This window comes from Sarcophilus harrisii, chromosome 1 (genome assembly GCF_902635505.1).
Source record: "Sarcophilus harrisii chromosome 1, mSarHar1.11, whole genome shotgun sequence".
NCBI lineage: Eukaryota > Metazoa > Chordata > Mammalia > Dasyuromorphia > Dasyuridae > Sarcophilus > Sarcophilus harrisii.
Genome location: NC_045426.1, coordinates 218,973,886 through 218,985,528, shown reverse-complemented (window position 1 = coordinate 218,985,528; position 11,643 = coordinate 218,973,886). Strand labels below are relative to the sequence as shown.

At 39.2% G+C, this 11,643-nt stretch overlaps 1 protein-coding gene across 4 annotated transcripts in view; it reads left to right on the top strand.

Annotated features, from left to right (window-relative positions):
* The first annotated feature begins 2,797 nt into the window (after nt 1-2,797).
* The window catches only part of CLTA (clathrin light chain A), a 32,699-nt gene continuing 23,853 nt past the window's right edge, over nt 2,798-11,643 (top strand). For 2 of the 4 annotated variants that reach the window (XM_031937257.1, XM_031937256.1), the window contains exon 1: nt 2,800-3,163. In XM_031937257.1, coding sequence (XP_031793117.1) covers nt 2,932-3,163 — 232 coding nt within the window. In that variant the 5' untranslated portion in view covers nt 2,800-2,931. Of the gene's footprint in view, nt 3,164-11,643 lie in introns of all 4 variants that reach the window. The other 2 variants (XM_031937248.1, XM_031937261.1) reach the window with 2 other exon arrangements.

Here is an 11,643-nt window from a genome sequence, read left to right as displayed (position 1 = left end):
GATTTTGTCCCCAGATTCATCAGATGTTGTTACCACTGCTCTTCCCCAGTTCTTGATGGGGTGACTTGGTCCTGGTCCCCCTCCCTATTCTCTTCCACAGCCTTAGCAGGGGATCAAGGAGTTAGGTCCATAAATATGACAAAAGCACACCACCCTTTCTTCCAATTCCTGCTGGCCCCTAACATTGATCTTGGTCATAGTCCTCTCATGATTTCTTCCTTCTGAAATCGACAGGTAGAAGCCACCTTTACAACCCTGATAAGCCCAAAAATAAATATTGGAGGCCATGATTTTGTCTTCTCTTGAAGGGTTCCTGAGAGCTTCTGACTTTTCATCTCCTTGCCCAATTTCCTCGGAGATCTTTGTCGACTACTCCAATTCAAGCTATAAGCTATCAGACTAGTATTGGTTGGGCCCCTACTCATGGTCTCAGCACTGCCGAGGCTTTTCTGTCCCTTCACCAGGAGACTTTTACATTTCTGTGGGGAACTGGTTTGATTTTTGGCTGTGATTCCAACAGTTTGAGGCTAAGATCTCACTGTTTTCAAGCTCTATGCACTGGAGATTGTGATTTGGCACACTCCTTCCCTCATTTATAACTGCTTTTATTCCTTGTCTGGTCAAGAATTCACAGTCATATCTGAAAACTCAAACATTTTAGGATAAAATTTAGTAGCATTATCGTCATGTATCCCTCAGGACAAAATGATGTTGCCTAGAGAGGTGAAAAAAATCCCATAGAGTTCAAACATTTCCCAGTACTTAGGTAATTCTTGGTACCTTTGCATGATAGAAAACTAGGTGGCATAGTGGATAGAGTACAGGCCTAGAGTCAGGAAGAATCATCTCCCTGAATTCAAATCCAGTCTCAGACTCTTAGTTGTTATGTGAGATCGGAGGCAAGTTAATTTCCTCATCTGACTGGAGAGGGAAATGACAAAACCTAAATCTTGGGCAGCTAGGCAGATAAAAAACGAGCTCTTGGAGTAGGAGCACCTGAATTCAAATCTGGTTTTATACAAGTATTAACCTCCCCACCAAAAAAAAAACCCCGAAACAAAGAAAACAGCTCTCCAACACTGGTCTTCCATCTCCTTTACCTTGCTGACCCTCATTCTATTACTGAAACAATTTTAAACAAAATAAGGGTACTAAAAGTGTCTGCTGTCATTAAATCAATCCTTCAACATACATTTTAAAAACAGCTATGCTCCATTTATTGTGCTGGGTGGGGATGGGGGTAAGGAGAAATACAGAGAAAAATAACATATTAATAATTTAGCTTTTAACCATAGTTGCAGTTGAAGAAAAAAAAAATCTTCCTTTGAACTAAATTCTTCTAAGTTAGCAAAATGAAAACTGAGAAATCAGGAAACGTCATCATTTTCTGTGAATTTGTACAGAAACAGGAAGAGACACGAGACTGAATTAGCTGTAAAACAATGTTTTAGCTGCATAAGCTACAATTTCAAATTTCTTATGTTATCCATAGATGCGAGATTGGGAGGAGACCAAAGTCATAATTTTAACCACATTCCTTATTTTACAGGTTAGGAAACTGAGGTTTAGTAATATCAGGAATAACAACTCTAGAGGAAAGAGTGAGAATGTGAGGTCAAGGACTGACTCCAAATCGAGCGCTTTCCCCATGACAATATGCTGCCTTCTCTCCCTCACTCCCAGACCCCATTTAAAACACACACACACACTTCAAAGGCTTTAAATTTGGACAAAACCAGGTGAAAATATCTACATCTTCATTTTATTAAAAAAAAAACTATTAAAGAAAAATATCAAAAATATTTCAGCTTGTGGTCTTAAATAATATAAATGACCTCTGCTAACAAGCTTAGGCTTGATATGAAAAGAACTTTCCAATAATTAGACTAAAAACGGAGAGAGTTCATCAAGATTCTGGACAGCCACTGGTTAAGAACTGTACTTTGGGTAGGGACCGGATTAAACTACTAAAATCCCCCCAACTTCAAAATCCCATTCATTTATTAGTCCCTTTTCCCTCCCGCTCACAATTCGAATTTTGATTAGCACAGAAAATAGTTCAATGGAATCCAAATAGTTCAACCTGTCACTGTCTGCATCACCAAGCAGGATATTAGATTTAGAGTTTACAGGGGGTCTGCTCAAGGGGGGGCAGGGTGGCTGAATGACTCGCCTCTGTACTCCCAGCGATTGTCAGAGTGGCAGGATTTGAACTAGGGCCCTCCGACTGACTCCCAAGCCCTCTGCCAGGAACGTGACGTACTGCTAACAGGGGCCAGCGGGCGATTGCTCTATCGCGCTGCGCTGCGCTGCGCTGCCCCGCAGGGCGAGGTGGTGTTTTTGTTTTGGGAAGGTGTGCAGAGAGGAAAACGGATAGGGCGGGGTGAAAGATGCTGGGGGAAATTGACCTGTCGGAAGCTTCTGGAAGAATCCCATAAGAACGAATAAAGTAAAGTGATGATCTGAGCTTCTAAAAAAAAATGTAACAACAGCTCGCGAAGCGGGGGCGGGAGGAAACTGACGCAAAGTCTGCTATGCCCAGACTCAACAACTCCCCAACTTTTCCCCGGGAAATTCACAATCACGTGCCAGGCCCTTTCCGCCTTATTCTGGGGAGGTCCCCTGCTCGGGGTTCACTAATCTGATTGGTCTCGTCTCTAGCCCCACCCTCGGCTCCTAGAGTCACGAGTTTTCCCAGGGCCCGCCCCCGCTTCCCAACCGATTGGGCCACGGCTCGGAGCAACGAAGCTGCCGATTGGCAGTCCTTCCTTCTCCCTCTCCTCCCTTCACCTTATAGGGGCGGGGTTTCCGCTTCCGCCCCTCGCCCCCCACTACCACCACCACCACAGTGGCCGCTGACCTCCGTCCCTGACTGCTTTCCCTTCCCCGATCCTGCTCCCTTCCCGTCCGTCCGCTCCGGCCCTGTGCGCCATGGCTGAGGTTGACCCATTCGGCGCGGCCGCCGTCCCGGCCTCTGCCCCGGGGGGTCCCGCTGTGGGTAACGGGGTAGGGAGCGGCGGCAGCAGCGAGGAAGATCCGGCCGCGGCCTTCCTCGCCCAGCAGGAAAGCGAGATCGCGGGCATCGAGAACGACGAGGGCTTCAGCATCCTCGACAGCGGCAGTGTGCCCGCTTCTCTGCAAGGAGAGCCCCCTGGGGGCCCGGGTAAGGGCCGGGTTCTCCCCGGGGAAGCAGGAGGCCGGCCCGTCCGGAGCCCGTGGGCACGACGGCAAGCCGAACGAGGGGGAGGGGGCTACCTGTCCTGGCCGGGGATTTCACCCCCTTCCGCCTCCCCGTGCTGCTGTGGGGCGGGCGGGCGGGGGAGGGGAGGCGAGCAATCTGGGAGTGCCCGCCCGGGTCTGGCCGAGGCTGGTACGGGAGAGCGGGGGAGGCCAGAGCACGAAAAACCCGAGGAAGGGAGGAAAGAACACAAACTCATGCCAGCCTGGCAGAGCGCTCACTGGGAGGAGGTTGTTCCTGCTTGGTGCTAACTAAGGATCATTTCTTAGCGAGCTGACCACAGGATTTTGAGGAAAGTGGCATTCTTTTAGCAGGAAATGACACACAGGCTGGGCTGAAATGGGTTGTAACTCAGAGATGAAGTTAATTTTAAGGGGCTGGAGGATTTTTAATACATTTGGAGCCATGAAACCTGAATGTATAGAACTACAAAGGACAATGGTAATCTTGTCTGTTTACCTGAAGAGAAAATTAAGATCTAGAGAAATTGTGACCAGGTCAAAAGTTATGCGGCTGGCTCCTAGAGAAGCCGGGACTAAGAAATAAAGATTTTTGACTCGAGTCCGCAGCTACTTGTGTATCTACTTTGGGAATGTTATCTGGAAAGGACAGTTTCATGCTCCCCTTTGGTGGAGAGCCGGGGAAGAGGTTAGGCAGGAGAATATTAAGTAGCTTATTACCATCCAAGATATTAAAAGAATGAGGGAGAACGCCTCCAGAATTTTTGGCAGGTATTCCTGTGCGTACTGTTTAAAATTAATGGTATGGTAAGGTTGTTTAGAAGAGTTTCAAACATCTTGAAAAATGCAGTTTTGCGAGATACTTAGCTTAGTCCCATAACTTAGCATATGAAAAGCAATGCACAGATAATGATAACACATTTAGATGAGTTGTGGTCTTTATCTTAATGGATTTTACAATCCATAAAGAAAGTTGTTAAGCTAATTATCATACGGATATTCTAGAGAAGGCTGGAAGTGTTTTAGATTGGGGATTCCTGACATTCAAGTTCTCAATCTCTGAATCATCCTTGATTTTATGCTTACCCTTTAATGCAGTTATCAAATTCTTTCCATTCTACTTTCTCAGTATCTTTTCATCATTCTCTTTTCACTCATTGATCCCCATTACATTTGTTTGGACTTTTGCAGTAGCTATCTAATTGAAATCTCAGAGCTCTCCATGGAGCTCCATACATAGAGGCAGTGCAACAAACATTTTGGCAATTGTCATGTGCCAAATACTCCTCTAAGCATCAGGGATAAAAATATAACTAAAAAGACAGTCACTGTTCATAAAGATCTTGCAATCTAATGGGAGAAGGCAACACAAAAAGGAGGAGGAAAATAAAGAAAATAACAGATAAAATAATGTCAATCAGAAGCAAATCCAGGGGGGATATGAAGTATGGCCAGTCTGGCTCCATTCCCAAAATGGGAGTCCCAGGAAGAACTTACCTATGGGAGAAGGAAGAGTGATGCTCTAGAATAATAAAGCTGTGTGCTACAGAATGGGGCCAAAAAGTAAAAACTGATGATCAAGAAGCTAACTTTCCAGTGGGAATTAAAAGTTGTAAGCACATAGGTAAACAGAATGTACTGTAATTTGAATGTGCTGAATCTTGAAAGAAAATTAGCCTCAGAGAAAAGAATAGAAAGTACATCCTGTATGTGGAGGACTGTTTATGGAAATGCATGGAAGCAGGAGATGGAATGTTCAGTTGAGGAAAGTGCTAGTAAATCAGTTTGGAATATAAAGTGCATTAAGTAAAAAAGTGTGAAACAAGACTGGAAAAGTAGGTTAGAACAAGATTGTAGAGAACTTTAAATATCAAAAAGAGGAGTTCATGTTTTATCTTAGATGGAAAGAACCACTGAACGATTTTGAGCCGGGGAATAATGTGAGCAAAGACCAGTTTCTTTGAAAAACTTATATGGAAGATTGATTGGAGAGCCCAGACTCTGAAAGCAGGACAGCCATCTTTTCAAGGAAGTATCTTTTTCCAAAAGTTCTCTCCGTCAATGACAATCCCATCATTTCCACCATACCCTCATTGCCAAAGGTGATGAGTATCTGAATGTTAGGGGAAAGAGAGGGAGCAGATGCAACTTGACAACTGACTGAATGAAGTTAAGATGCCAGAGGACTTGAGGATGAGTCTAAGGTTTCAGTCTTAGACTAGTGAAAAAACTGTGATACCTTCAAAACAAAGAGGGAAGTTAAGAATTCTAATTTGTGTTATCTTGCAAGTAACTAATTAAAGATAGAAGATAGATATTCAAAACATCGAGGTTAGGTAGTTTGGGGAGTCACAGAAATTATCTTTGAATCTTTAGAATCTGGTGACACTTCCAGGGGATAGAATATAAAGACAAAACAAGATCTAGGAAAAAGCCCTGGGGAGCATTCATGCTGAAAAGATTGGATATAGATGATGACCTAGCTAAGGATACTGAGGATTAGTTGTATGAGTAGGCAGAAAACAAGAGAGGGCAGTGGGAGCTAAAAGAGAGGAGTCAACCATTCTAATTTGCAGCAAGGTCAAGGAGGATGAGGACTGAGAAAAGACTTATCAAATTTAATTAGTCATGGTTGTCAACTTTTGTAGTGTAGTTGCAGGATTAGCTTTTGGGGAATTGGTGTGTAGTGAGGTTTGGAAGCAATGGGTTGAAAAATTAATAATGACTTGACTCTTCTCAATTAAAGATAATTATTAAGTACTCCCTGTGTTGTCAGGTACTGAGGATCTGATGACAAAAATGAAACAATCCTAAATGGAACAGTCCTTGCCCTTGAGGGGTTTAAATTCTATCAGGAGAGACATATACATAAATATATACAAAATAGATGTGCAATGAATTTTAGGGGGGTAGGTGGCACTAGTATCTGGAGGGATTCAAAGGATTCATATAGAATAGAAATTCTTAAGCTTGCTTTTTATGTATTTGGTGAAATTTATAAACCTCTTCTCAAATGTTTTTAAGAACGTAAAATAAAATTACAAAAGAAAACAATTATCACTGTTTTAAAGCTTGTTAACACACACGTTAGTAATCTCTGATGTTCAAAATGTTGCTTGAACAGATTTTGTAGATTACAGAAATTTTGTGAGGAGTAGAGAGAGATAGGGGTCTGTATTGAGACTTGGTTAATACTCATAATTGGTATACATTGAAGAAGTAACTGGACATTGAGGTTTCAAATTGGCTAGGGTACTGATCCTGGAGTCAAGAAAACTCATCTTCCAGAGAGCAAATTGGGTCTCAGATACTGTTTTGTGTATCCCTGGGCAAATCACTTAACCCCATTGCCTCATCTGTAAAATGAACTGGAGAAGGAAATTACAAAGTTGCTCCAGTATCTTTACCAGGAAAACTCCAAATGAAGAGTTAGACACAAATGAAAATGAAAAATGAACAGAAGAATTAGACAAGAATAAGGATTATTCCTTTTCCCAAAAGGAAAAAGACAAGAAATGACTTAGAAGGTATGTTACCTTATAAGAGGAGGTTAGTTTCCAATAGATCGATAGTAGAATTAAAGGAGGCTCATGAAAATTTGTAAGTTTAGCAATTAGAATTGTGTGATAAAAGATAGCGTTGTTGATAAAGCAGGATTAAGTGGGGACTTCTGGGGCATATGAGCCACATGGTAGAGGATTAAACCTTAAAAAAATAGAAATTTGTATCCTAAAGATAACCTATGTTCCACTATTTTTATGATCTAGAACACCCAGGAACCAGAAATAGTTAAAAAGAACTACCAAAACCCATGAACTGATGCCAATTGATCCTTAATTCATTCAGCACTCTTCCCCTACCTCTCATCCTCAACAGTGAGACTCAATGCTAAGATGAGGAAATAAAGGTAATTGACATGAGAAGTTTCTCCTTTGAGAGAAGAAATTTAAAATCTTTGATTTGAAGAAAAGCCTTCTTTCCCTATAGAGAACATTCGAGAATTATTGTGTGCAAAGGAACTTTAGAAGTTATCCATTTCAACATAGGAAACCAAGACTCAGAGAGAAACTAAATGACTCCAGTGAATCCAGGGCTGCACAAATAGTGAGAAACAGAGTTTGGATTCAAACATGTGATTCCTGATCCAAAGCTTTGGAGTAGTTTGGACTACTTCAAGTAAAGGTTGAAGTAGTTGTAAAAAGACTGGGGAGAAGATTTCTGAACTTTAAACTATGTTCATTATTGTCTTGTTTGTTCAGTCTCAGAGCTCACCTATGAAGAATTTCATATTATGGTATCTTGTTATTCGTCTTTGTTGTTAGAACACAAGGTTTTTTAAGGCCAAGGTTCCAGATTTATTTTGATCTCTTCCAAAGCCATAGCACCTTTACCTTGACAAGCTTTTAAGTTTTCCATTTACTAGATGATTCAGCATGGATTGAAGTGCTGTGAAAAGTTCAGTATGATGATGTTGGATAATCTTAGATTAGTAAGCATTAACAACTAATTAGTATATGTTACCTTGAATTTAGCACAAAAACTGAACCAAATTTCCAGTTTGAATTTTTTTTATTTTTAAAGAATGTATAAGGCAGAATTGGGAGAAGGTTCAACAAAAGAAATTTCCAGATATGATCTGAGAAATGGGGACTTTGAGGTTGATATTTTTTAATAAGTATTTCAAGAATGACTTTTGATAACTTTTGCCTTTTCAAAAAAAAAAAAAAAATTACCTAGAGGAAATTGAATTACATCAAGTAAGAAAGTTGAACTGCACAGGAATGTTAGTCAGGAAAGTGCCTTAAGAGTTCAAGTTCTTTTTTTTCCCCACCTCCTGAGGCAATTGGAGTTAAGTGACTTGCCCAAGGTCACACGGCCAGGAAGTGTTAAGTGTGTGAGGTCACATTTGAACTCAGGTCCTCCTGACTTTCGGGCTGGTGTTCTATCCACTACACCAGGGGTCCTCAAACTACGGCCTGCGGCCAGATGTGGCAGCTGAGGACGATTATCCCCCTCACCCAGGGCTATGATGTTTCTTTATTTAAAGGCCCACAAAACAAAGTTTTTGTTTTTACTATAGTCAGGCCCTCCAACAGTCTGAGGGACAGTGAACTGGCCCCCTATTTAAAAAGTTTGAGGACCCTTGCTAACTAGCTGCCCCTCAAGTTCTTTTTAAACCTTAGCACATTGTTTTATTCTAATATTCTCAGCATGGTCTGTTTATGATCCTAAAAAATTATTCTTCAATAAATTAATGTGAATTTGTTTGTGATAATAGAGATATATCTTCATTGCAAAGTTACCTCTTTTTTTTTTTTTCCTCTCCTGAACATCTGTCACAATCTCTGCTCTCATAAAAATCTTTCCTAAAATACTTTTAGCAAACCAAATAAACCCAATTCCTTTTAGAATTGATCTGGTTTGCTTTTTCCTGTAGGAGGTAGTAAAGTCAGCCAATTTAATTCTGAGTAGTTGCTAAGGATCAGGGATAATACTTTATTTAATTCAACTTTTGACCTTGAGTTTTTTCATTTAATGCCCTTTATTTTATTATGCCATTTCATTTAAATGCCCTTTTTTTTAACTGAAGATTTTTGATAAAATTTCCCTTTCTTTATCCCATCCCCCCACCAAAAAAAAACAAAAAACTATGCTTTCAGATGGATTACTAGATGGATGGACTCCGTAAAAAAAAAAAAAGATGAAGGTCAAGTGATGATATAATTTATAAAATTTTAAAGGACATGATAAAACCTGAAGACTAGAACTAAAGTAGTACCTTTTTAAATGTAAAAATATTCTTTTTGGTCCTTGTCTCTGAGAGGACCAATAATTTCTAGACTTCCCTGTCATGACTTGTACATGAATTGGATTTAAGTGAGGTTGGGCTGTGCAAAATCATTAGCCTCCTTTCTTCCAGAATCATTCAGACTCTAATGGTCAGAGGATACTGTAGGAAATCTTGGATTTTTTAATGCTAAGGTCACAGTTTTTCTTAGGCAGCACCCATTCAGTGATTAAAAACTAGCTTAGTTTTCCTTCTCAAACGAATCAGCCTGGGAGGGAAAGACCCTTAGAGTTTCTGAATAGAAACTATTGCTATAAAATTCACTTTGAGCTTTCAAAACCCAAAATATGAGTTAGTAAGGCTGGGAGCTATTATTATTGGCCACTCAGTGAAAGTGAGAGTGATTTGGTTTTAAGGCATAATGTAATAGCTCCATTTGAAACTCGGTATACTTTATCATAGCCTAGTTTTTCAGAACTATATCCCAAAAAAATCATAAATAAAAACTACATAAGAAAAAAAAAAGAATATTGTTCCAGTTTGTCGAAAACAAAATGACAGAAAAAGTAAGGAAAAAAGCAATCTAGCCTCTAAACCCCAAGATAAAAATATTTGTGAGCTTTAAATAATCAAAATTTATATTTCTTTGGACAGAGGCCCCACAAGTAAGAGTTTCTCTATATGAACAGAGGAAGAGAAGGAGGAGAAGGAAGGAAGGATTTAAAACTTTTAGGGCAAAATAAAAGGACATACTTTTATAGGGCAAGAATAAAGCATGTGAAATGCATTACTAAAGTCATAGTATGAATTTTAACAGAGCTCTAAATAGTTTGAGCTATGATCTCCTTGACCTGAGTTTTCCTTTCACTTAATACTTTGTTATCCTGTGTAGTGTAACTTCATGTTTTACAGCTCTACCAAACATGTTGGATGCTATCTCTGTCTTGTATTACTTCATCACCATACTATTGGTAATGAAGTAATCACAGAGTTTCTTCTTACGCTGATGAACACACACCAGATCTGTTAGTGGTATTTCTTGAACTATCCTTCCATTAATCTACTACTTTGTTTTCCAAGTTCATTTATAGCAGGTGTTTTTAATTTTTGTATGTGTTGTGGATCCTCTGACCATCTTGTTCCAGCTTTTAGAACCTTTTTAAAATTCATAAAATAAAATACCCAGAATTATGAATTAAACCAATTCTGCTGAAACAAGTTATGAAATAGAAACAAATTCATGATCACTGTTGATGGAGCTGTGAACTCAACCAACCATTTTGGAGAACAATTTAGAACTTTGGCCAGAGGACTATAAAATTGTTCATATCATTTGGTACATAAATATCTGATAATATGTTATGTATCCCAAAGAGGTCAAAGAAAAAGGAAAAGGACTCATTTATAAAATATTTATAGATGATCTTTTTTGTGGGTGCAAGGAATTGGACATTAAAGGGATACCTGGCAGTTGGATAATGACTGAACAAGTTGTGATATTTGATTGTGATGGAATTCTATTATGCTAGAAGAAATGATGAAGTGAATGGTTTCAAAAAAACCTGAGAAGATTTTTCTAAGCTGTTGCAAAGTGAAGTGAGCAGAACTAATAGGGTATTGTACACAATAACAGCAATATTGTAAAAAATAACTGTGAAAGCCTTGGCAGTGATCCATGATCATTCTAAAAGACTTACAATGAAACCCTAACCCTACCCACATACACAGAGAGTGAGTGAGAGCATATTGAATCCAATTTTCATTCACTACTGTCTTGTATTTTTTTCCTTCACAACATACCTAATTTCTATGACTTCATATATATAATGAATATTTTGGTGGATGGTAGAGGGAAAGGAGCAAGAAAATTCAGAATTGAAAATGTTTAAAAAAGAAAGAAAGAAAAGAAACAAGTTCATGGACTTGAATGTCATGGATTAAGTTAACAAATTCATGGATTAAGAGCCCTAAAGGTATCAAGAGAATTATCAACATGTATTTGGTTAATTCTTCTAATAGTATGTCACCTTAATAGTTGTCTTCAAATCTTCACTGTTTACTTCATATATCTAATCTTTTACCTAGTCTTGTTCTTTGTACTTTTGTAATAACTCATACCTGTTCTTCCTAACTCTCATAACCACCCCATATGTCAGGCCCTTATCATCTCACCTAAGTTATTCCACAGCTTTCCTACTTTTACCTCACCAGTTTTTATTCCACATAGATATCAAAATGATTTTCTGGAAATCAAATCTGGCTACATTTTTCTATTCACTAAATTCTAATGGTTCCCTAGTATGTGTAGGATAAAACATCAACCCCTTTGCTTGACATTTAGAATCCTAAACAACTCGCCCCAATCTACCTTTCCAAAATTATACATTTTTCCTTTTTATACACTTGGCACTTAGTCTAATATCTTGGTACTTTTATACTGCAATCCATAGCTAGAATATATTCCCTACTTACCTCTGCCTCTTAATATCCCTAGTTCCTCCAAATACCACTTTCTTCATTCTAATTGTCCCTCACCTCCCATTGCTCATATTTTGTCTCATAAAAACTTATTATTTCTTTTGTATAAATGTATTTGTAATTTCCTAGAAGATAGGGACTAGTAAACTTCTGTTTGGATCCATAATATCCTAGCATAG